The sequence below is a fragment of the Heliangelus exortis genome, chromosome 1 (assembly GCF_036169615.1).
Source record: "Heliangelus exortis chromosome 1, bHelExo1.hap1, whole genome shotgun sequence".
Lineage (NCBI taxonomy): Eukaryota > Metazoa > Chordata > Aves > Apodiformes > Trochilidae > Heliangelus > Heliangelus exortis.
Window position 1 is genome coordinate 196,833,899 of NC_092422.1, and position 20,498 is coordinate 196,854,396.

The following is a 20,498-nucleotide window of genomic DNA, read 5'->3' on the forward strand; positions in this document are numbered from 1 at the left end:
GGGGTTTTCTTCTAATTGAGATGAAATAAGACAGGAAGGTTGCTAGATGGGCTGAGCAGGGGTTTAGCTGACATGTTTTAGGACATAAAAATAGTCTGCTTTGACCCTCTTCTTGGTGTGCAATCCAAAGCATAGAATCCCAGAATGGTTTGGGTTGGAAGGGACCTCAAAGCTCATCCAGTTCCAACCCCTGAATGGGCAGGGACACCTCCCACCAGCCCAGGGGGCTCCAAGCCCCATCCAACCTGACCTGAGACACTGCCAGGGATGGGGCAGCCACAGCTTCTGGGGGCAACCTGGGCACCCAGGGGCTCAGCACCCTCACCCCAAACAACTTCTCCCTCCCTCCCTCCCTCCCTGCCCAAGAAACAGAATCCTGGAATGGTTTGGGTTGGAAGAGAACTGAAAGCTCAGCTCATTCCAACCCCCCTGCCATGGGCAGGGACACCTCCCTCCCAGATTGCTCCAAGCCCCATCCAACCTGGCTTTGAACACTGCCAGGGATGGGGCAGAGACTCTTTTCCTGGGCAACCTGGTTCTAAAGCTCAGCACCCTCACCCCAAACAATTTCTCCCTCCCTCCCTCCCTGCCCAAGATCTCCTCTCCATCTCCCCTCTCCCAGCTGGAAACCCTTCCCCCTCGCAGGGTCCCATCCCTCCAGGCCCTTGTCCCAAGTCCCTCCCCAGCTTTCCTGGAGCCCCTTCAGGCACTGGAAGGTGCTCTAAGGTCTCCCCATGGGATCCTTCTCTTCTCCAGCCTCAACACCCCCAACTCTCTCAGCCTGGCTCCAGAGCAGAGCTGCTCCAGCCCTCCCAGCAGCTCCAGGGCCTCCTCTGCACTGGCTCCAACAGCTCCGTGTCCTTCTGCTGCTGGGGACCCCAGAGCTGGACACAGCTTTACCCCAGGGGGGGCTCCCCAGAGCCCAGCAGAGGGGGACAATCCCCTCCCTGGCCCTGCTGCTCACACTGCTGGGGATGCAGCCCAGGACATGGGGGGTTTGATGCCTCTCTTGAGCTTCTCCTCACCCCACACCCCCAAGTCCTTCTCCTCAGGGCTGTTCTCCACCCATTCTCCACCCAGCCTGGATTTCTGCTGGGGATTGTCCCCACCCATGGGCAGAACCTTGCAGGACTTGGGTTCCCATCCTCCTGGGATTTCAGTGGCTGAGGAGGAACCTTTCCACTTCCACTCCAACCACCCAATCCCCCCCCAATCATCCCAACCCACCTTGGAGGGGCTGTGGGAGCTGAGCACCCTTCCTGCCAGCACAGCTGCCACATCCAAGATCTACAAAGATAGAAAAGAACCAAACCACCCCCTTTTCTTTTCCATCCCAGTATTTTCAGACCCTTTAAATCCCCTTTTCAGGCTTTGGGGCCAACATGGGTTGGTGGTGGTGGCTTTTCCACTCGAATGAAAGGAAATCAGAAAAGAACGAAAGATCTTTTTGATCCTTCTTCACATTTATTGAATTCTTTTTCTACCAGAGCAGCTTCAACCATCACATTGCCTCTTTTTCTCTCTCAGTAGAGGTTGTCCCGTGCATGGAGCATGATGACCTTCAGGGCCAGCCAGGTCTCCTCAGCAGTGGGGACAATCTGGGTGGCAGGGAGCAGGAACCCGTAGCGCCCCGTGTCCCTCAGCTCGAAGGTGAAGGAATATTTAATGCCCTGGTTGTAGGTCCAGTCAATGGTTGATCCACTGGCTTTGTCTGTGTGGAGAGAGAACAAAAAGGAGGAATGTTCATGGCTCCAGGTATTTCACAGGAACTTCTGTCTGAGGTTCTGTCCCTGTCTGCAGCCACCCCCATCCCAGAAGGACAGGGAGCTGTTGGAGCCAGTGCAGAGGAGGCCCTGGAGCTGCTGGGAGGGCTGGAGCAGCTCTGCTCTGGAGCCAGGCTGAGAGAGTTGGGGGTGTTGAGGCTGGAGAAGAGAAGGATCCCATGGGGAGACCTTAGAGCACCTTCCAGTGCCTGAAGGGGCTCCAGGAAAGCTGGGGAGGGACTTGGGACAAGGGCCTGGAGGGATGGGACCCTGCGAGGGGGAAGGGTTTCCAGCTGGGAGAGGGGAGATGGAGAGGAGATCTTGGGCAGGGAGGGAGGGAGAGAGGGAGGGAGAAATTGTTTGGGGTGAGGGTGCTGAGCTTTAGAACCAGGTTGCCCAGGAAAAGAGTCTCTGCCCCATCCCTGGCAGTGTTCAAAGCCAGGTTGGATGGGGCTTGGAGCAATCTGGGAGGGAGGTGTCCCTGCCCATGGCAGGGGGGTTGGAATGAGCTGAGCTTTCAGTTCTCTTCCAACCCAAACCATTCCAGGATTCTGTTTCTTGGGCAGGGAGGGAGGGAGAAATTGTTTGGGGTGAGGGTGCTGAGCCCCTGGGTGCCCAGGTTGTCCAAGGAAGCTGTGGCTGCCCCACTGATCCCTGGCAGTGTCTCAGGTCAGGTTGGATGGGGCTTGGAGCACCCTGGGGTTTCTCTCCCCATGGAGGGGTTGGAACTGGATGATCTTGAAGATGCCTCCAACCCACTCAATGTCTCCATGAATCCATCCCCTGACTGCTCTCTGATGATTTTTTTTGGCCCTTCCTCCCTGTTACTCACAGATGGTGGTGATGATGCTGCCATATTTGTACTCAGTGCCATACAGAGATTCCAGAGCTGCCACTGCCTTCTGGGAGATCTCATGCTGGGAATACACAGGAGAGAGACAGAGATGAGCCCAAGAAGGGGAAAACCTGCAGGCTGTGTCCTGCAGAAGATTTTTTCTCATGCCACAGGGAAAAATGAAGCCACAACTCAGTAGCTTTGGCCCGGGGGAGTCACCAGGAGCTAGAAGAGGATCCAGAGTTTCTTCCCAGCTTCCCAGTGTCCCCTCCACTTTCCATGGTGGAAATTGCTTCCCCACGAAAGTGAAGAACATCTCCACATCACCCAAACCCCCCCTCAAACCAGCCCTACCAGTTCCTTCTGGTCAGGAGCTGGGGTGGTGGTGTAGCCATAGGGGTAGAGGAGGAGCTGGGAGTAGCTGTGGATGGAGACAAAAGCTTTGATGTTCCCATGGCTCTTCACAAAGTCCACGATGGATTTCACCTCAGGCTCTGAGTTGGCATAAGGGCCATGGTAGGTGTCTGAGCAGGAATTTCCACTTGCCCCGGACCCTGTGGAGAAAGGAAGATGCAGTCTGGGTCTTTGGGGTCTTTGGGTAGCAGTTGGGTGACTTAGACAGCCAAGAGCCAAAGGTCTTTTCTCATTTTCAAGCTCAAGAGCTTTTTCTCAGCTGCTTGATGGCCAGTGAGGAACCTTCTTGGGGTTCCTCCTGGGTGTTTGTGTCTCCACCACCCTGCTCACTAGGGGACACCAAAACCCTGCTGGAACCCAAACCCAAACCCAAACCCAAACTCCATTCCTTCCCCAGGGGGAAGGCAGAAGCTCTTTCTGAGGCAGAAAAAAACCTCAGAACTTCCACCTGGAGGGTGAAACCCCCCCAGCACGGGGTGAAGGAGAGCTCTGACCTCCAAAACCTGCGTCCCAGTTGCGGTTGGGGTCGACCCCGACACAAAGGGCCCCCGAGTGCTTGGACCTGGTCTTGCGCCACAAACGGTTCTGGAAGGGCAGAGAAGTCTCAGGTGGTGCCCGGGGCCCCACAAGAAAATGGGGTGGTTGCCATCTGAGAGGGGTAAGGTTTAACCCTTCCTGGTGGTCCCCTTCCCAGCCCAGGGGAAATGTCGGGGTTGAGCTTTTTAGGGGTCTCCATGTGCAGCACCCAACTGGAGCAGCCGTGGGAGCCAAGGGGAAGGAAGCTGAGGTGGCACCTTGGTTTGGGTGAAGGCAAAACCATCTGGGTTGGTGACAATCTCCAGGAAGATGTCCATGCTGTCCAGGATGGAGGCCAGACCTTCATCATTCTCGTGGTCCAGGACAATCTAGAGAAGAGGGTGGTTTGGGGCTCCCTGGTGCTGCTGGATCTCTATCCCTTCCATGGGGTTGGTCACCTGGAATCTACTGGTGGCTGCAGGACCCTGTGACCCCTTGGGGACACAAGGTGTGTCCAGGAGGTCCCCATACCTTCTTGGCAAACCAGACACCACTGGCCTGTGTCACCCATTCACGGGAGTGGATGCCGGTGTCAATCCAGACCGCCGGACGCTTGGTCCCCCCTTTGCTGAACTGGAAGAGGAGAAAGTGTTGGGCTTGGCTTTGTCCCTGACCCCACTTCCCATTCTGGACACCCCATAGGTGACCAGACCAGAACCCCAGACCATGACTCCATGACCAAAACCCCAAATCCTCACCTTGAGCACGTAGAGGGGCCGGTTCTCCGTTGAGCGACCGATCTCGATCTTGCTGACCAGCTCGGGGTTTTCGGCCACCAGGAGGTCCATGAAGGCGTAGATCTTGGAGGGGAGAAGAGGGATGGAGAGGTCACACCCACCTCTCCATTCCAGGCTGTCGTTTTCCCTCCGAAATGCCCCAAATCTTGCACTTTCTCACCTCATCCAAGCTGTGGTAGGCGGCATAGTTGAAGCTGTCGGTGGAGAGCGGGAGCCCACGGTGGGTGCGGAGCATCTCCAGCTGCTCATCATCCAGCAGTTCCTGGGGGAACAGGGGGCAGGATGAGACCTTATCCCGTTGAGACACCCCACACACGTCTCATCCACTCCCCTCTGCCTCCTCTGACCTGCACGTCCTCAATCATGATGGAGTAGGAGACACCATTGGCCTCCAGGTGGGCTTTGAGGGGCTGCAGGCTGGGGAAGGGCACGCGGACATCAACGGGGAGACCAAGGCCATGGGGGGACAGCCAGAAATCCAGCTGGAGGGGAGAAGGAAAGGTGGGGGAAGTGGATATGGCCTTGGGCAGCTCCTCCTGCACCAGCTTCTCTCTTGCTCTACACCAGCTGAGGGTCCCTTCATCCCACAGCCAACTCCATCATCCCACAGCCAGCTCCATCATCCCACAGGCATCATCCCACAGGCATCATCCCACAGCCACCATCCCACAGCCACCATCCCACAGCCACCATCCCACAGCCAGCTCCATCATCCCACAGTCATCCCACAGCCAACTCCATCATCCCACACCCACCATCCCATAGCCAGCTCCATCACCCCACAGCCAGCTCCATCATCCCACAGGCATCATCCCACAGCCAGCTCCATCATCCCACACCCACCATCCCACACCCACCATCCCACACCCACCATCCCATAGCCAGCTCCATCATCCCACAGGCATCATCCCACAACCAGCTCCATCATCCCCCACCCAGGTTCCTTCCAGCCCCATCATCCCAGATCCAGCCCCCTCTAGCCCCACCATCCCACATCCAGCCCCATCATCCTACATCCAGCCCCATCTCCCCAGATCCAGCCCCATCACTCCAGATTCAGCCCCCTTAGCCCCACCATCCCATAACCAGCCCCATCACCCCAGATCCAGCCCCACCATCCTATATCCAACCCCATCATCCCACACCCAGCCCCATCACCCCAGATCCAGCCCCATCATCCCACATCCACCCCCATCTTCCCAGATCCAGCCCCCTCCAGCCCCATCACCCCAGATCCAGCCCTCCTCAGCCCCATCATCCCACATCCAACCCCACCATCCCACATCCAGCCCCATCTCCCCAGATCCAGCCTCCTCCCACCTCATTCCCACTCTACAGCGTGGCTGGGAGGGCTTGTGGGGATTCAAAACAAAAGCCACAAACTGGATGAGGTGTCCCCAAAAGCCACCCCCAACCATTGCACCCAATACCTGCAGCTCCTCCAGGTCCTGCAGCTCCTGCACCTTCTGCAGCTCCTCAGCAGTGGTGGGGACAATGCGCAGCACTTGGTGCCTGCAGGGTCAGGGGGGGGTTTGGGGGGGGGTTTGGGGACAATTTCCAGCCACCCCATAGGTCCATCCCCCCCTCCTTGAGGATGAGCCTCTTCCCAGCTGTGTCCATCCCCACCTCAGGGCTGAACCAGCTTCTTCTGCCTCAAGTGATGCCACCATCCCCATCCTGGCCACCCCTCCTCCCCCCAAACCAGTTGGACCCCAACCCCTACCCAACAAAAGTCTCTGTGCCAGCAGCCACTGCCACCAGGGCAGCCAGGAGCACGAGGGACCTCATGGTCAGCTGGAAGATCCTGTCCTGATTCCCAAGGGCAGGCTGGAGCCTCTTAAATCCCATCAGGGTGGTGGCCACCCACCCGCTGTCACCCGGCTGTCCCCTTTCCCAGAGCTGTGAGAAAGCCCCAGGTGGCATCAGCCAAGGTTGGACACCTGGGTCCTACCATCCCCCACCCCCCCTTCTCTGTGGCAACTCTGGGTCTGGTCAAACCTGTCCTAGGAACTGGGCAGGGTTCTTGGTGAGTCACTTGGTGGGGAGGTGCCAAAAAATCCCACCACCCATGGGGCCGGCTGGGACCAGGAGCAAAAACTGGGTGGAGAAAGTGGGGAAATGGGGAATTTGGCTCCAAGGAGCTGGGGAAGTAGAGGACCTAAAACGTGGCCGAGTTTTGGGGTGGGGGTGGTGAGAACTTGGAAGTTTGGCACAGGATAGAGGTTGGAGCAGGTGATGGTCATCCCAGGTGGGGAAAATCAACCAGCAGCTGCCTGAAAGCTCTTTGCACCCAACCATGGCCTTGAGGGTGTCCTGTGTCACCTCTCCCAACCCCTTAGGGGGGACACTGGAGCAACACTGGCCCCAAAAAAACCTAAATTTGGGTTTGCTTGCTCCAAAAAAACCACCCAGCCTCTCCCGGGTCCTTCAGGGCCACCAAAGGGTGGAGACTTTTGTAGGGTCAAAGCCACACGGGGAAGGGGGAAGTAACCACCTGGAATCCTTTTTCCCCATTTTTTTGAAACCTAGCATGAAAAAAACAACGGCCTTCAGCCACGAAAAATCTCCAGGATTATTTATTGAGATAAGGGAGGCCCCAGGTTCAGTATGGATGCTCCAGGACGTGGACCATGATGTCCACCAAAGCTGGCCAGGTCTCGGTGGCAGTGGGGATGATCTGGGTGTTGGGCAGGAGGAATCCGTAGTGTCCCGTGTCCCTCAGCTCGAAGGTGAAGGAATATTTCACCCCGTTGAGGTAGGCCCAGTCAATGGTGGTGCCATCTGCCAAGTCTGAGGGGAGAAGGGGAGGGGGGATGCTGAGCCTTGGTGGTGGTCACGTCACGGGGGAAGGGGAAGGGACACTCACAGATGGTGTCTGCCACGCTGCCATAGGTGTATTTGGTCCCATAAACAGCAGCCAAGTCACTCACTGCCTTTTTAGCCAGCTCATTCTGCAAAGGAGAGCCCCAAAAAAAGTGGTGAGATAAAACCTTGGGGCAGTAGAAACCCTGGAGCAGCAGGATCCAGAGCTCAGCATCGTTCCCCGCTCCCATCCTCTCTTACTTTCCCCCTCAAAAAACACCTTTTGTTTTTGAGGGACAAGGGGTACAATTTGCCTCACCCCCAGGAACCAGGTAGTGGGCTTCCCCCTGCAGGTTACATCTAAGAAGAGGAGCAGGAAGGGGGTCTGAGCTGCCTCTTCTAGGAAGGGAGGTGCTCACAGCCCCATCTCTCCATTTTGGGGCCATCTCACCAGTTCCTGGTGGTGGGGTGCAGGTGCTCTCTTGTAGCCATAGGGGAAAAGGAGCATCTGGGAGTAGCTGTGGATGGAGATGACGGATTTCACATTCCCATGGCTGAGGATGAAGTCCACGATGGCTTTGACTTCCTTCTCAGAGTGGGGGTAAGGACCACGGTAGATCTCAGAGCAGGGTTTGCTGCTGGAGCCAGAACCTGGGGCATGGGTGGAGGAGGCACCAGGCAGAGAGGTTGTCCTAGGGAAGGGTTTCTAGCCCTCCCCCCAAAAGGTTTCTTCTCCCCTGTAGAAGTTTCAAGGCTTTGAGGCACAAGCCATGCCCATGGTGAGGAGCTGGTGGCCCCACTCTCACCTCCAAAGCCTGCATCCCAGTTCCTGTTGGGATCCACACCAATGCAGTGGGACCCAGGGTTGAGGGACCTCGTCTTGCGCCACAGACGGTTCTAGATGGGGGGGAGACCACCACAGGGATAGAATCACAGAATCCTAGAATTGGCTGGGTTGGAAGGGACCTCAGAGATCATCGAGTCCAACCCTTGATTAACTACAGCTGCAGTCACTAGACCATGGCACTGAGTGCCACATCCAGGCTCTTTGGAAATATCTCCAGGGGTGGAGAATCCACCCCTTCCCTGGGCAGCCCATTCCAATGTCTGATCACCCTTTCCATGAAAAAATTCTTTCTAATGTCCAATCTGAACTTCCCCCGGCACAATTTAAGACCATGCCCTCTTGTCTTGCTGAGAGCAGCCTGGGAAAAGAGCCCAACCCCCCCCTGGCTCCAACCTCCTTTCAGGGAGTTGGAGAGAGTGATGAGGTCTCCCCTGAGCCTCCTCTTCTCCAGCCTCAACACCCCCAGCTCCCTCAGCCTCTCCTCAGAGGATCTGTGCTGGATCCCTTCCCCAGCCCAGTTGCCTCCTTTGGACCTGCTCCAGCACCTCAATCTCCTTCCTGAGCTGAGGGGCCCAGAACTGGACACAGGACTCAAGCTGTGGCCTCCCCAGGGCTGAGCACAGGGGCAGAATCCCTTCCCTGGACCTGCTGGCCACGCTCTTCCTGAGCCAGCCCAGGATGCCATTGGCCTTCTTGGCCACCTGGGCACACTGCTGCCTCCTCTTCAGCTTCCTGGCAATCCAGACTCCCAGCTCCCTTTCTGCCACTCTGTGCCCAGCCTGGAGCTCCCCATGGGGTTGTTGTGGCCAAAGTGCAGGACCCGGCACTTGGAATGTTGAACCTCATCCCGTTGGGATCAGCCCAACTCTCCAGTCTGTCCAGGTCCCTCTGCAGAGCCCTCCTGCCTTCCAGCTGATCCACACTTCCCTCCAGCTTAGTGTCATCTGCAAATTTGCTGATGATGGACTCAATCCCCTCATCTAAATCATCACTAAAGATATTAAACAGCACTGGGCCCAACACTGATCCCTGGGGGACACCGCTGGTGACCGGCCACCAACTGGATGCAGCCCCATTCAGCACCCCCATTCACACCAGGGATGTGAACCCTCCCACTTTTTTGGGGGGTGATGTCCTCCTACCCAACCATCTCCAGGGATGGGTGGAAAACACCTCCCCCTGCTCGCTGCCCCACGTGGGGACATCCCACCCAAACCCCAGCAGAACCAAGAGCTGGGACAAGTTCCCACCCCCCCAAACACAACATCCCAGCACTCACAGAGCTGTGGGTGAAGGCAAAGCCATCAGGGTTGGCAATGACCTCAAAGAAGATGTCCATGCTGTCCAGGATGGCAGTGATGGAGGGGTCCTGACCATACTCCTCAGCAATCTACACAAGGAAGGGATTGGAGCTGCCTTGGTGGCCCTTGGGGGACGAGGGATGTGACCAAAAACCATCAAGGGAAGGTGTTAAAGGGAGATCTGGGGTAAGAATTGGGGTGCCATGACATTTGGTCACCTTGTTGGCCGTCCAGACACCGATGGCTTGGGTGATCCATTCCCGGGAGTGGGTGCCAGTGTCCAGCCAGATGGCCGAGCGATTGGATCCCCCGGTGCTGAACTGCACGGAGGAGCAAGGAGGGTTCAGTCCCATCCCCTCCCAGGGCTGGTGAAGGTGAAGGTGTCCCTGGTGCCCACCTTCAGCACGTACAAGGGTCTGTCCTCAAAGCTCTGCCCGATCTGGAGTTTGCTGACGAGGTCGGGATGATTCTCCACCAGCGTGTCCATCCAGCTGAAGATCTGAAAGGAGGAGCTGCTGGGTCACCCTGGATCTCCTTTGGGATTGGTTTTGGGATCCAGTGCCAGATGCAACATGCAGAGCTGCCCTGGAGAAGACCAGATGCTTCCCTGGAGAAGATTGGGTTGCTTGGACTTCTGCACGAGCTGGGAGGTGCACATCACAGAGGGGTTTTTTTTTGCAAAAACCTCTGGGTTGGAAGGGACCTCAAAGCTCATCCAGTCCCAATCCCCTGCATGGGCAGGGACACCTCCCACCAGCCCAGGGGGCTCCAAGCCCCATCCAACCTGACCTGAGACACTGCCAGGGATGGGGCAGCCACAACTTCTCCAGGAAACCTCTTCCAGGCTCTCAGCACCCTCACCCCAAACAATTTCTCCCTCCCTCCCTCCCTCCCCAAGAAACAGAATCCTGGAATGGTTTGGGTTGGAAGAGAACTGAAAGCTCAGCTCATTCCAACCCCCCTGCCATGGGCAGGGACACCTCCCTCCCAGATTGCTCCAAGCCCCATCCAACCTGGCTTTGAACACTGCCAGGGATGGGGCAGAGACTCTTTTCCTGGGCAACCTGGTTCTAAAGCTCAGCACCCTCACCCCAAACAATTTCTCCCTCCCTCCCTCCCTCCCTCCCTCCCTTCCTCCCTCCCTCCCTGCCCAAGATCTCCTCTCCATCTCCCCTCTCCCAGCTGGAAACCCTTCCCCCTCGCAGGGTCCCATCCCTCCAGGCCCTTGTCCCAAGTCCCTCCCCAGCTTTCCTGGAGCCCCTTCAGGCACTGGAAGGTGCTCTGAGGTCTCCCCATGGGATCCTTCTCTTCTCCAGCCTCAACACCCCCAACTCTCTCAGCCTGGCTCCAGAGCAGAGCTGCTCCAGCCCTCCCAGCAGCTCCAGGGCCTCCTCTGCACTGGCTCCAACAGCTCCGTGTCCTTCTGCTGCTGGGGACCCCAGAATTGAGGCTACTTCAGCAAAAAAGCCCTGAGGTGCCCCAACACCATCACAGCCTCCATCAGTCACCCTTTGGGCTCAAACCCCAGATGAAGTTGAAGGTGTCTTCCAGCAAGGCCAGGAGGTGCTCAAAGAGGCCACGCTGCACTGGAGGGATTCCCAATGTCCCAGCTCAGGTAAAACCTTCACCCAAGGAGGAGAAATGTTCTCTGGTGGGGGAGGTTGGGTCTCATTGCCACCTCCAGTGTCACCACAGGGATGCAGCCATGGCAGGGGCTGAGCAGGAGCTCAGCAGGATGTGTCTGCAGGTCACAGTTACCTCTTCCATCGTGTGGTAGGAGCCAAAATCAAACGTGCTGGTGCTTCTCTCCCTCCTGGACTTTGTCATGTTCTTCTGTTCCTCATCCAGGAGTTTCTGTTTAGGAAGGAAGGGGAAAAAAACCATCAGAACCATCTGGAAGGAGCAAGGGGTTGGCTTTTTCTTCCTTATCTTCAGGGATCCAACTTTTTGGACCTTCTCTCGGGGACTGAACTTTACCAGCCCTTACCTGCACGTCCTCCATGATGATGCTGTAGGGAATGTTCCTGGCCTCCAGGAAGCTTTTGACTTCTTGGAGGCTGGAGAAAGGCACCAGGAGGTCAGCTGGGTGGCTGAGGCTGGTGGGATGACGCCAAAAGTCAACCTGGGAGGGAGGAGAGAGCTCGGCCCCATATTGTGCTGGTGCTCATCCCTTCAGCTCCCCAGCACCAAAAGGGTCTGGGAAAGCCTCAGAAGAGCTTCTCTTGAAGGTCTCTGGGACAAGTTTTGGGATGTACATGGCTACCAGGATGGGTCAGGCTCCCTTTGCCTCACTCAGGGGATCTCCTAGAGGAAAGTTTCAGCCCAAGTTGTTTGTTGGCCTCAAAAGTCCCTCTGAATGATGAATATTTGTGGTTTGAGGAGGTGCCAGGGGACACCACAGAATATTTAAGGTTGGAAAAGACCTCTAAAATCAGCAAATCCAACCATCAACCCAACCCCACTGTGCCCACTAAACCATGTCCCTCATCCCCACATCTCCAGGGCTCTGAAACCCCTCCAGGGATGATGGGGACTCCAGCCCTGCCCTGGGCAGCCTGGGCCAGGCCCTGACAACCCTTTCCAAGGAGAAATTGATCCCAAGCTCCAACTTAAACCTCCTGGTGCAATTTGAAGCCATTTCCTCTTGTCCCATCCCTTGTTCTTGGGGAGCAGAGCCCGACCCCCCCTTGTTCCAACTCCTTTCAAGAAGTTGTAGAGAGCAAGAATGTCTCCAGGCTCAACAAGTCGAGGTCCCTCAGCTGCTCCTCGTAAGATTTGTTCTCCAGACCCTTCACCAGGGTCACCACGTGTTGATTTTGCTCTTTAACTCATTAGAGTTATCTCCTTAGGTCAGCTTTGGGGTGCAGATGCTGCTCCCCACCACCCAGCTCTCTCCTGCTGCTACCATGGCTTCAACTTCTCACCAGGTTTCATCCCCTCAAAGCCACCAGGACAAACCAGCAGGACCAGAGCTGTGTTGTAATTCAACCCCCCCAGAAAAAAATACAAATAAAGGCAATGGCATTTTTAGACCTGAATATTCAGCTATAAATGAAATGTATCAGAGAATCATGGAATGGTTTGGGTTGGACCTTCACAATCATCCAGTCCCATCAGGGACCTCTCTCACCAGCCCAGATTTCTCCAAGCCCCATCCAGCCTGACCTGAGACACTGCCAGGGATGGGGCAGCCACAGCTTCTGGGGGCAACCTGGGCACCCAGGGGCTCAGCACCCTCACCCCAAACAATTTCTCCCTCCCCAAGATCTCCTCTCCATCTCCCCTCTTGCAGGCTGAAACTCTTTTCCCTCATCCTGTCACTCCATGCCCATGTCACAAGTCCCTCCCCAGCTTTCCTATAGCCTGGTCAGGGTTTTCTTCATTTTAGGAGTCTACTTTGTCTCTTCCTTCTCAAGATGAAGCTCAGAGCTGCTCTCACCCAGTGTTGTGGTGAAGAGAAAGAACAGTTTTTGAAGCCTTCCTGGTTTCATCAGTTTGAGATATCCTACAAGTCTCACAACCAGCTCCTTTGTGTAGGGACCTGTTGGGGTTTTTTCCTATTCCTTCCATCTTTCTCATTCATTGTGGGGCTTGTGGTCCCACTTCAGGCCCTGGGCTTGGCTCTTGCTCTGCAAGCCCCATCCATCCTGACCTGAGACACTGCCAGGGATGGGGCAGCCACAGCTTCTGGGGGCAACCTGGGCACCCAGGGGCTCAGCACCCTCACCCCAAACAATTTCTCCCTCCCTCCCTCCCTCCCTCCCTCCCTCCCTCCCTCCCTCCCTCCCTCCCTCCCTCCCTCCCTCCCTCCCTCCCTCCCTCCCTCCCTCCCCAAGAAAGAGAATCCTGGAATGGTTTGGGTTGGAAGAGAACTGAAAGCTCAGCTCATTCCAACCCCCCTGCCATGGGCAGGGACACCTCCCTCCCAGATTGCTCCAAGCCCCATCCAACCTGGCTTTGAACACTGCCAGGGATGGGGCAGAGACTCTTTTCCTGGGCAACCTGGTTCTAAAGCTCAGCACCCTCACCCCAAACAATTTCTCCCTCCCTCCCTCCCTCCCTGCCCAAGATCTCCTCTCCATCTCCCCTCTCCCAGCTGGAAACCCTTCCCCCTCATCCTATTACTCCATGACCCTGCATAAAGTCCCCTTCCCAGGTTTCTCGTAGACCCTTCAGGTACTCCCAAACTAGAAAAGTGGTTAAAAAGAGGGAGGCCTGGATGTGTCTCTAAGGTTTTTTTACACCAGGGGATGCTTGGGGCCCCAACACAGCTCACCTGAAGGTCCTCCTGCTCACCCAGCCCCTTGAGCAGGCTGATCTGCTCCTCATCCCTGGGAGTGATGCGGAGAACCTGGTCCCTGGAGGGAGGCAGAGGCATCAGAAGGTGTGAGAGGGATGGGGGGAAGGAGCTGAACCTCCCCCAGGAGGTTATCCAGGGGCTACAGCAGCCTGGTGGGTTGGAAAGGGCATCGGTTGTTGGAGGTTTGGTGGCAGGAGTGAAAAATGCAGGTTCAGAAAAGCCAGGAGGGGGGAAAAGAGGAACCAGCAGAGAGCCCAAGGTGGTCTCCATCCTTCCTTTAATCACAGGAGCTCCCAAAATGTTCAGTAATAGCAAAGATATGGATGTGTTCTGTCTATATCTCTTGACACGTTTGGTGGTTCCTAATGTTGCCTCTGCTCCAGCCTGGTTGGGCTTCCCTGGGGAAGCAGAAAAGGAGAAGTTCTCCTCCTCCTCCAGCAATAGGATTTCCCCATCCTTTTCCCCTGGAAAATCTCTGGGTGATGCTCTCAGCATTCAGCATCTCCCCATTCCTATCCTTTTGCAGCAGCCAGGAGGATGCTCAGAACCCCCCCTCCCTAAAGCCAGGCTGAAGCCACAGCTTTCCTGGTGTCCCTGTGACAAATCCTGATGGATTTCCCCTCCTTTGGGACCTCACCTTCCCCACTGACCCCCAAAGAGGGATCCCCACCCAGCATGTCCCCACCACCCCATGACTCACCCTACAAAAAGCTGCTTGCTGCAGGTGGCTGCCACCAGGCTGGAGAAGACCAAGAGGATCTTCATGGTGCATGGACACTCCTGATACCCCAAGGACATTTGGAAAACCCTTTTTTTAATGCTCTGGGGACACTTGTGGCCCTTTTCTCCCCAGAGCCACGTCTGTTGTCCCCGTGGAGCTGGGAGGGAGGAGGGGATGAGCCAGGAAGGGCTCCCAGGAGCTCAGAGGCTTCGGTTGGTTTGGCAAAGCCAAAGGAAGAGCAGCCAAGGGAGGGAGGGTCTGATAAGGATTTTCCTCAGCTCCTGGTGCCACCAGAGGTGGTGGCAGGGCAGGACACACACTCCTGTGACACCCCTGAGGATGTGTCATAGTTACAGTCACCACCCAACCCAGGGGTGGGGGGCGATGGGGTTGGAGGACCCCAGAGGACACAGAGCGTTGTCTTCATGTCTTTACTACTAATTAGTAAGTCAGGGTTAATTATGATTGGCAAAGGTCGTGTATGTTATGAGTTACTATGAGATTTCTGGCAGGGAAGCAAGCAGGTAAATATATAATAATAATAATTAGTAGTAGTAGTCGTAACAGTGTTAGTAGTAGTAGTAACAGTGTTAGTAATAGTAATATTAATTATGAATTATTATGAATTATCTCAATTTCCATGCACACCTGCAGCCATATGAACACAAAACTTTAATGGAATTTTTTACTGGTTCCATCCAACCCCTCCCCAGGAGCAGAGCCAGGTGATAATGGGTGACACCTCAGCTCCAAAGCTGATGGGTGCCACACAACCTGGTGTCCCCAGGGAGGGTCCGAGGTGTAATTTTTAGAGAGAGGGGGAAAAGAGGCTGGATTTGGGGGAGAAAATGGGTTATTCTTATAGCCCTGCTGGAGATAAATGAGTGGGAGGGGGCCAGTAGCTCCTGGAGCAGCCTTTTGCTGACTTCTGCTGTCTCAGGAGGTCATTTGGTTACAGAGGTCTCTTTGTGCCCCAGGTTATAGCAGAGCTTTTGTTCCTCAGGGTTATAGCAGTGGCTTTGTTGTGCTCTTATCTGTGGTGGCTCTGAGCTTCCCCCTGTCAAGGATGTTGTCAAGGATGGTCCAGGATGCTGGGTCAGGTTCCCAACCTGGCAGAGAACATCTCAGGAAGGTTTTTTTTAGCAGAGAGTTTCTAACCTTCAGGTTGCTTTTAGTTTTCCTGTTAAAACCAGGTGGGTTTGCTGGGCTGTGGGGTCTGTGATGGCCTCACAATGTGGAACCAATGATGTTCCTGGTCCTGGGGGGGAGGTGAGGGTGGGATGGGACCACAGGAGGTCAGGATCTGACTTTCTGGATGAGGCAAGGTCAGCTCTGGGGGGCAGAGCAGGTCCCTCCAGGTTGGGGTTTGGGGACCTCCAAGGATGGAGGATGTGTCCCACTGCTGGAAAAGCATTTTCCTGTGCCCAGCCTGGCTCCCCCATTTCAGCTGCTGCTCTTTTCTCTCCCCTCATGCTTTGTGCTGAGGAGCTGGGCTCCATTTTCTCAGTAACCTCTTTATGGAGCTGGGAGGATCCTCGTTAGGTCCCTCCACCCCAAAGCTGTCTCATCTCCAGGCCAAACCAGTCCATCCCATCACAGGACACATCCTCTTCCTTTTGATGGCCTCCAATTAAATGGCCTGGCAATTAAATGGAATAACAGATGCTGTCTATTAATGCCCCTCTCCTCCCTGATAAAGGAAGGAGAGAGAATAAGGGAGAGAGACTGCTGGGTTGGGAACTAAACTACACAGCTTGAATGGAACAGGAATGAGAAATAGGAAAAATGACTAAATCTCTACAAATCTACAGGAAAATGGATCCCAGGTTCCTCCCCCCTTTCCCCCAAGAACTCTCCCATCCCCACTGAGGCTGCAGGGCAGCCCTGGGAAAGTCCAGGCTGGAATCCTGGGGTCAGGAGCAGTTGGGAGCTGGAGGCAGGAACACACAGATTCAGGCTGGGATGGATCAGGAGCAGAGGCAGAGGAAGGGATGGAATCCTCCCAGGATGCTGAAGCAAAGAGGGAGAGGGGAAGAAGGGGAAGCAGGAAGGGCTTTGAGCCTGGGGATCCCTCCAATTTCTCCTGAGGATGAGGTGGATGGGATGGAATCCTCTGTTTGGTCAATTCTGGTCATTTCTCTTGTCTGTTCCTCCCCACAGGAGGGTTTCAGGTGGGACCTCTTGACTCCTTTTCTCCTTTTGGAGGGCAAAATGTTCCTCAGAGCTGAGCAGTGTCCTTGGCTCTGCAGCCCATTCTCCAGCAGTAACTATAACCATGGAGTGGGCTCAGTCCCAGCAGCAGCCACTGCCTGAGAAACTTGCTGTGAATTTCAGCAAGTGCAGCTCCTGACAAGAGACTGAGCTGAAAGCAAAAGCACAAGGCAGAAAATCCCCTTTCTCCTGGCCCAAACCAGGACAAGCTGTCATCAGCCCATGATGCTCTTACAAGAAGGTCAAGCAGGTGGCTTCAAACCCTGGGTGGGTGGATGAAGCTTCAGAAGGAAGCCCCAGGTCTCCAACCCCAGCTGAGGCTCCTTCCCAGTTTCTCCCACCAGGTCCCTGCTCTGGTGGGGACCAGGGATCCAGAAGCCAACCATGTGCCCTGGCTCCTCCTTGTGGTTTTTGTCACCTGCTGGAGGACAGGATTTTGGAACCAGGAGCAGAGGGGACAGGGAGCACCATCCACCCACTTCAGGGTTGGGTTTTTTTTTCCAAGACAGCTCCACTTAACCCAACCCCACGTGGTGCTTCCTGAGGTCTCAGCTGCCTCCCCAAGCCTCCTGCTCCTGGCCTCGTGTCCTTGGAGTCTGAACTAACATTTTACTCCCTGTATCAGCCTTGTTTGCTCTCCCAAGCTCAGGGAGGAGTGAGTAAGTGCCCAGCTGCTCAGGGTGGGGAGTGGGGGTCACAAGCCCTGGAGATAAACCTGTTGGACTTGATAATCCCAGCAGGGATTGCTGATCCCTGAGCCTCCAGAGCTCCCATGCACTGCCCAGAGCTGGTTTTGCTCCTATATCCCCCAGAACTGGGCAGCCCTGAAAAGCAGGACAAGGGAGGTGGATCTTGAAGGACCAAGGATTGGCCCTGGTGGGTGTAGGGAAAACAGGTTTTCCCAAAAAGCTGTGGTTGCCTCATCCTTGAAAGTGTCTGAGGCCAGGTTGGATGGGGCATGGAGCAACCTAAGCTGGTGGGAGGTGTCCCTGCCTCTGGAATGCGGGTTGGAACTGGATGAGCTTTGAGGTCCTTCCCAACCCAAACCATTTTCCATGATCCTCCCACCTCCATCCTGCACCGTGCCCACCAGGAAAATCTGGGAGGGAGAAAAGGGGCAGGAGACAAATATATAGGGATATTAGACCAGCAGATCATAGAATCCTAGAATCCTAGAATGGGCTGGGTTGGAAGGGACCTCAGAGCTCATCAAGTCCAACCCTTGATCCACTCCCACTGCAGTTCCCAGCCCATGGCACTGAGTGCCACATCCAGGCTCTTTGGAAATATCTCCAGGGATGGAGAATCCACCCCTTCCCTGGGCAGCCCATTCCAATGGCTGAGCACCCTCTCCAGAAAGAAATTCTTTCTCATGTCCAACCTAAACCTCCCCTGGCACAACTTGAGACCTCTTGTGCCCTCTTGTCTTGCTGAGAGTTGCCTGGGAAAAGAGCCCAACCCCCCCCTGGCTCCAACCTCCTTTCAGGGAGTTGGAGAGAGTGATGAGGTCTCCCCTGAGCCTCCTCTTCTCCAGCCTCAACACCCCCAGCTCCCTCAGCCCTTCCTCACAGGACTTGTGCTGGATCCCTTCCCAGCCTCCTTGCTCTTCTCTGGACCTGCTCCAGCACCTCAATCTCCTTCCTGAGCTGAGGGGCCCAGAACTGGACACAGGACTCAAGCTGTGGCCTCCCCAGAGCTGAGCACAGGGGCAGAATCCCTTCCCTGGACCTGCTGGCCACGCTGTTCCTGAGCCAGCCCAGGATGCCATTGGCCTTCTTGGCCACCTGGGCACACTGCTGCCTCCTCTTCAGCTTCCTGGCAATCCAGACTCCCAGCTCCCTTTCTGCCTCCTTTTCCTCCCTCCCACCACTGGTGGGTGGCCCAGCAACACCCTGAAGCTCACAAAAAGGAAATTAAATTCCTCTTAATCAGTCTCACAGCCTGGATGATGATGTTTAACATCAGGCCCTCCACATGAGCCCATTCTGCTCCTCAGAACTGAGTTCTGCTGCAGCCCCCAGGTTTACAAGAGCAGCAAGACAGAGCTGGTTTGCACCAAAAAACCCACAAAAAACCAAAAAAGAGGAGGAAATTCTTCCCTGTTCCCTCTAAAGAGCCATGGGATGCTGCCAGAGGGGACAGTAAGGGTCATGAAAGCCCCTCAGCTGTCAGGAGTGGAGCATTTCACCTTCTAGATGGTCATCCTAGGGCTTCAGCAGCTCTTTCCATCCACAAACTCTCAGAATCATCTTGGTTGGAGAAGATCTCAAAAATCACCAAGTCCAACTCTCAACCCAACCCCACCATGCCCCTCAGCATCACAAAAATCTCCACAGTTTGGAAGCCCCTCCAGGGATGGGGACTCCACCACTGCCCTGGACAACTTGGGCCAGGGCCTTACAACCCTGTCAGAAATTATTTTTTTCTTAATATCCAACCTACACCTCCCCTGGGGCAACTTCAGGCCATCTCCTCCAGTCCTGTCATTACTTACTTAATTACATTACATTACCACCTCACCCCAACCTCCTTTCAGGGGGTTGGAGAGACTGGGAAGGTCTCTCCCCTGCCTCATCTTCTCCAGAATAAACCCATTTTCCTCAGCCTCTCCTCACAGGATTTATTCTCTAGATCCCCTTCTGTCTCCTCACCACTCTGGGAGGCAGTTTCAGGACTTCACAACCAGAAAGTTGGGGGATTGCTACCAGGGCAGAAGTTCAAAACACTGCTCTGAGGGCTGGTGTCACCTGGAGCAAACATATTTTGCATTTGCCAAGTGAGATGGAGCTGCAGAGGACAGAAGGTGAAGCAGTTTGCAAGGGGATGAGCATCTCCTCCCTTCCCAGCACCTTTCTGCTCTTGGATTTAATCTCCCCTCAAGCTCTGCACTGATGCAAGGCCCTCATCTGACTTCTTCTTTCTCTGGGTGGGAAGAGGTCAGCTCAGTTCCTCTCACCAGAGGCCACTCTGACATCTCACAGAATGTTTGGGTTGGAAGAGACCTCCCAAGCTCATCCAGTCCAACCTTTGACCAACACCATAATCAACTCCTAAATCGTGTCCCTAAGGATCAGGTCCAAATGCCTTTTAAATCCCTTCAGGGATGGTGACTCCACCTGGGCCATTCCAATGCCTGACAAGCCTCTCAGTGAAAAAATATTTCCTAACATCCAACCTAAAGCTCCCCTGGCACAGCTTCCATCCATTCCCTCTGCTCCTATCACAGTCACTAAGGAGCAGGGGCTGTTTCTCTCCTCACTCCAACCTCCCTTGGGGTAGTTGGAATGATAAGGTCTCCTCTCACCTCCTCTTCTCCAGACCAAACACCCCCAGCTCCCTCAGCTCCTCACAGGATTGGTGCTCCAGGCCCTTCCTGAGCTTTGTTGCCCTTCCCTGGACACCTCCAGCACTTCTCTGTCCCTCCTGTAGTGAGGTGCCCAGAGCTGAACACAGGACTCAAGATGTGGCCCTACCAGAGCTGAGTACAGAGGGGTGATCACCTCCCTGTTCCTGCTGGCCACTGAGTTCCTAAAACAAAACTTCCAGCTCTCCATCCACACTTCCCCAGGTCTGTAGCTCTCCATGGGGTTGTTATGACCCAGGTGTAAGACCCACTTGGCCTTGTCAAACCTCATATAATTAACCTTGGCCCATTGGTCCAATCTAAGTCCTGCTGTAAGGCTTCCCTACCCTCCAGCAGATCCACCCAGGTTGGTGTCATCTGCAAATTTACTGAGGATACACTCAATCCCCTCATTCACATCATTAATGAAGAGATTAAAGAGAAGAAGCCCCAGTCTGAACCCTGGGGGACACCACTTGGGACTGGTTCCATTCACAACGACTCTTTCAGCCCAACCATCCAGCCAATTTTTTATGATCCAAGAACCACGTCTTCTGTCCTCCCCTTATCACTGTTCCTACAGTGCCTCCTTGACCACACCTTTGTCCTAAAACCTCCTAAAGGTTCTCCCAAGCACACAAAGAGGCA

General features: G+C 55.1%; 2 protein-coding genes across 5 annotated transcripts; both read right to left on the reverse strand.

Annotated features, from left to right (window-relative positions):
- Positions 1-1,444: 1,444 nt before the first annotated feature.
- Positions 1,445-6,155, reverse strand: LOC139791685 (carboxypeptidase A1-like). Its single transcript, XM_071734234.1, has 11 exons — positions 6,049-6,155; positions 5,756-5,837; positions 4,673-4,807; positions 4,486-4,587; positions 4,287-4,388; positions 4,060-4,161; positions 3,807-3,917; positions 3,507-3,597; positions 2,953-3,152; positions 2,596-2,680; positions 1,445-1,711 (listed from the first exon to the last, which is right to left on the reverse strand). Exons 1-11 carry the CDS (start codon positions 6,111-6,113, stop codon positions 1,524-1,526), a joined length of 1,263 nt encoding a protein of 420 aa, XP_071590335.1. The 5' UTR covers positions 6,114-6,155; the 3' UTR covers positions 1,445-1,523.
- Positions 6,156-6,885: 730 nt separating this feature from the next.
- On the reverse strand, positions 6,886-18,806 carry LOC139791687 (carboxypeptidase A1-like). 4 transcript variants are annotated; one of them, XM_071734237.1, is made up of 11 exons: positions 18,696-18,806; positions 13,552-13,633; positions 11,263-11,371; positions 11,034-11,129; positions 9,673-9,774; positions 9,494-9,595; positions 9,254-9,364; positions 7,934-8,024; positions 7,579-7,778; positions 7,192-7,276; positions 6,886-7,115 (listed from the first exon to the last, which is right to left on the reverse strand). In XM_071734237.1, the coding sequence occupies exons 2-11, from the start codon at positions 13,602-13,604 to the stop codon at positions 6,928-6,930; spliced, it is 1,137 nt and encodes a 378-aa protein (XP_071590338.1). In that variant the 5' UTR covers positions 13,605-13,633; positions 18,696-18,806; the 3' UTR covers positions 6,886-6,927. The 4 variants fall into 4 exon arrangements, with proteins under 4 accessions (XP_071590338.1, XP_071590336.1, XP_071590339.1 ...); XM_071734235.1 differs by lacking the exon at positions 18,696-18,806 and adding an exon at positions 14,276-14,834 and having other exon boundaries at positions 11,263-11,397; XM_071734238.1 differs by lacking the exon at positions 18,696-18,806 and adding an exon at positions 14,276-14,832 and having other exon boundaries at positions 11,263-11,332.
- Positions 18,807-20,498: the final 1,692 nt, after the last annotated feature.

Coding starts and splice junctions, on each gene's coding strand:
- LOC139791685 (XM_071734234.1), bottom strand. CDS start 6,113: ATGAGGTCCCTCGTGCTCCTGGCTGCCCTGGTGGCAGTGGCTGCTGGC. Junction 4,389..4,485: donor CCTACCACAGCTTGGATGAG/GTGAGAAAGTGC, acceptor CTCCCCTCCAAG/ATCTACGCCTTCATGGACCT. Junction 3,153..3,506: donor CTGGGACGCAGGTTTTGGAG/GTCAGAGCTCTC, acceptor CTTTCTCCACAG/GGTCCGGGGCAAGTGGAAAT.
- LOC139791687 (XM_071734235.1), bottom strand. CDS start 14,373: ATGTCCTTGGGGTATCAGGAGTGTCCATGCACCATGAAGATCCTCTTG. Junction 8,025..9,253: donor TTGCCTTCACCCACAGCTCT/GTGAGTGCTGGG, acceptor CCCCCCATCTAG/AACCGTCTGTGGCGCAAGAC. Junction 7,779..7,933: donor CTGGGATGCAGGCTTTGGAG/GTGAGAGTGGGG, acceptor CCCATGCCCCAG/GTTCTGGCTCCAGCAGCAAA.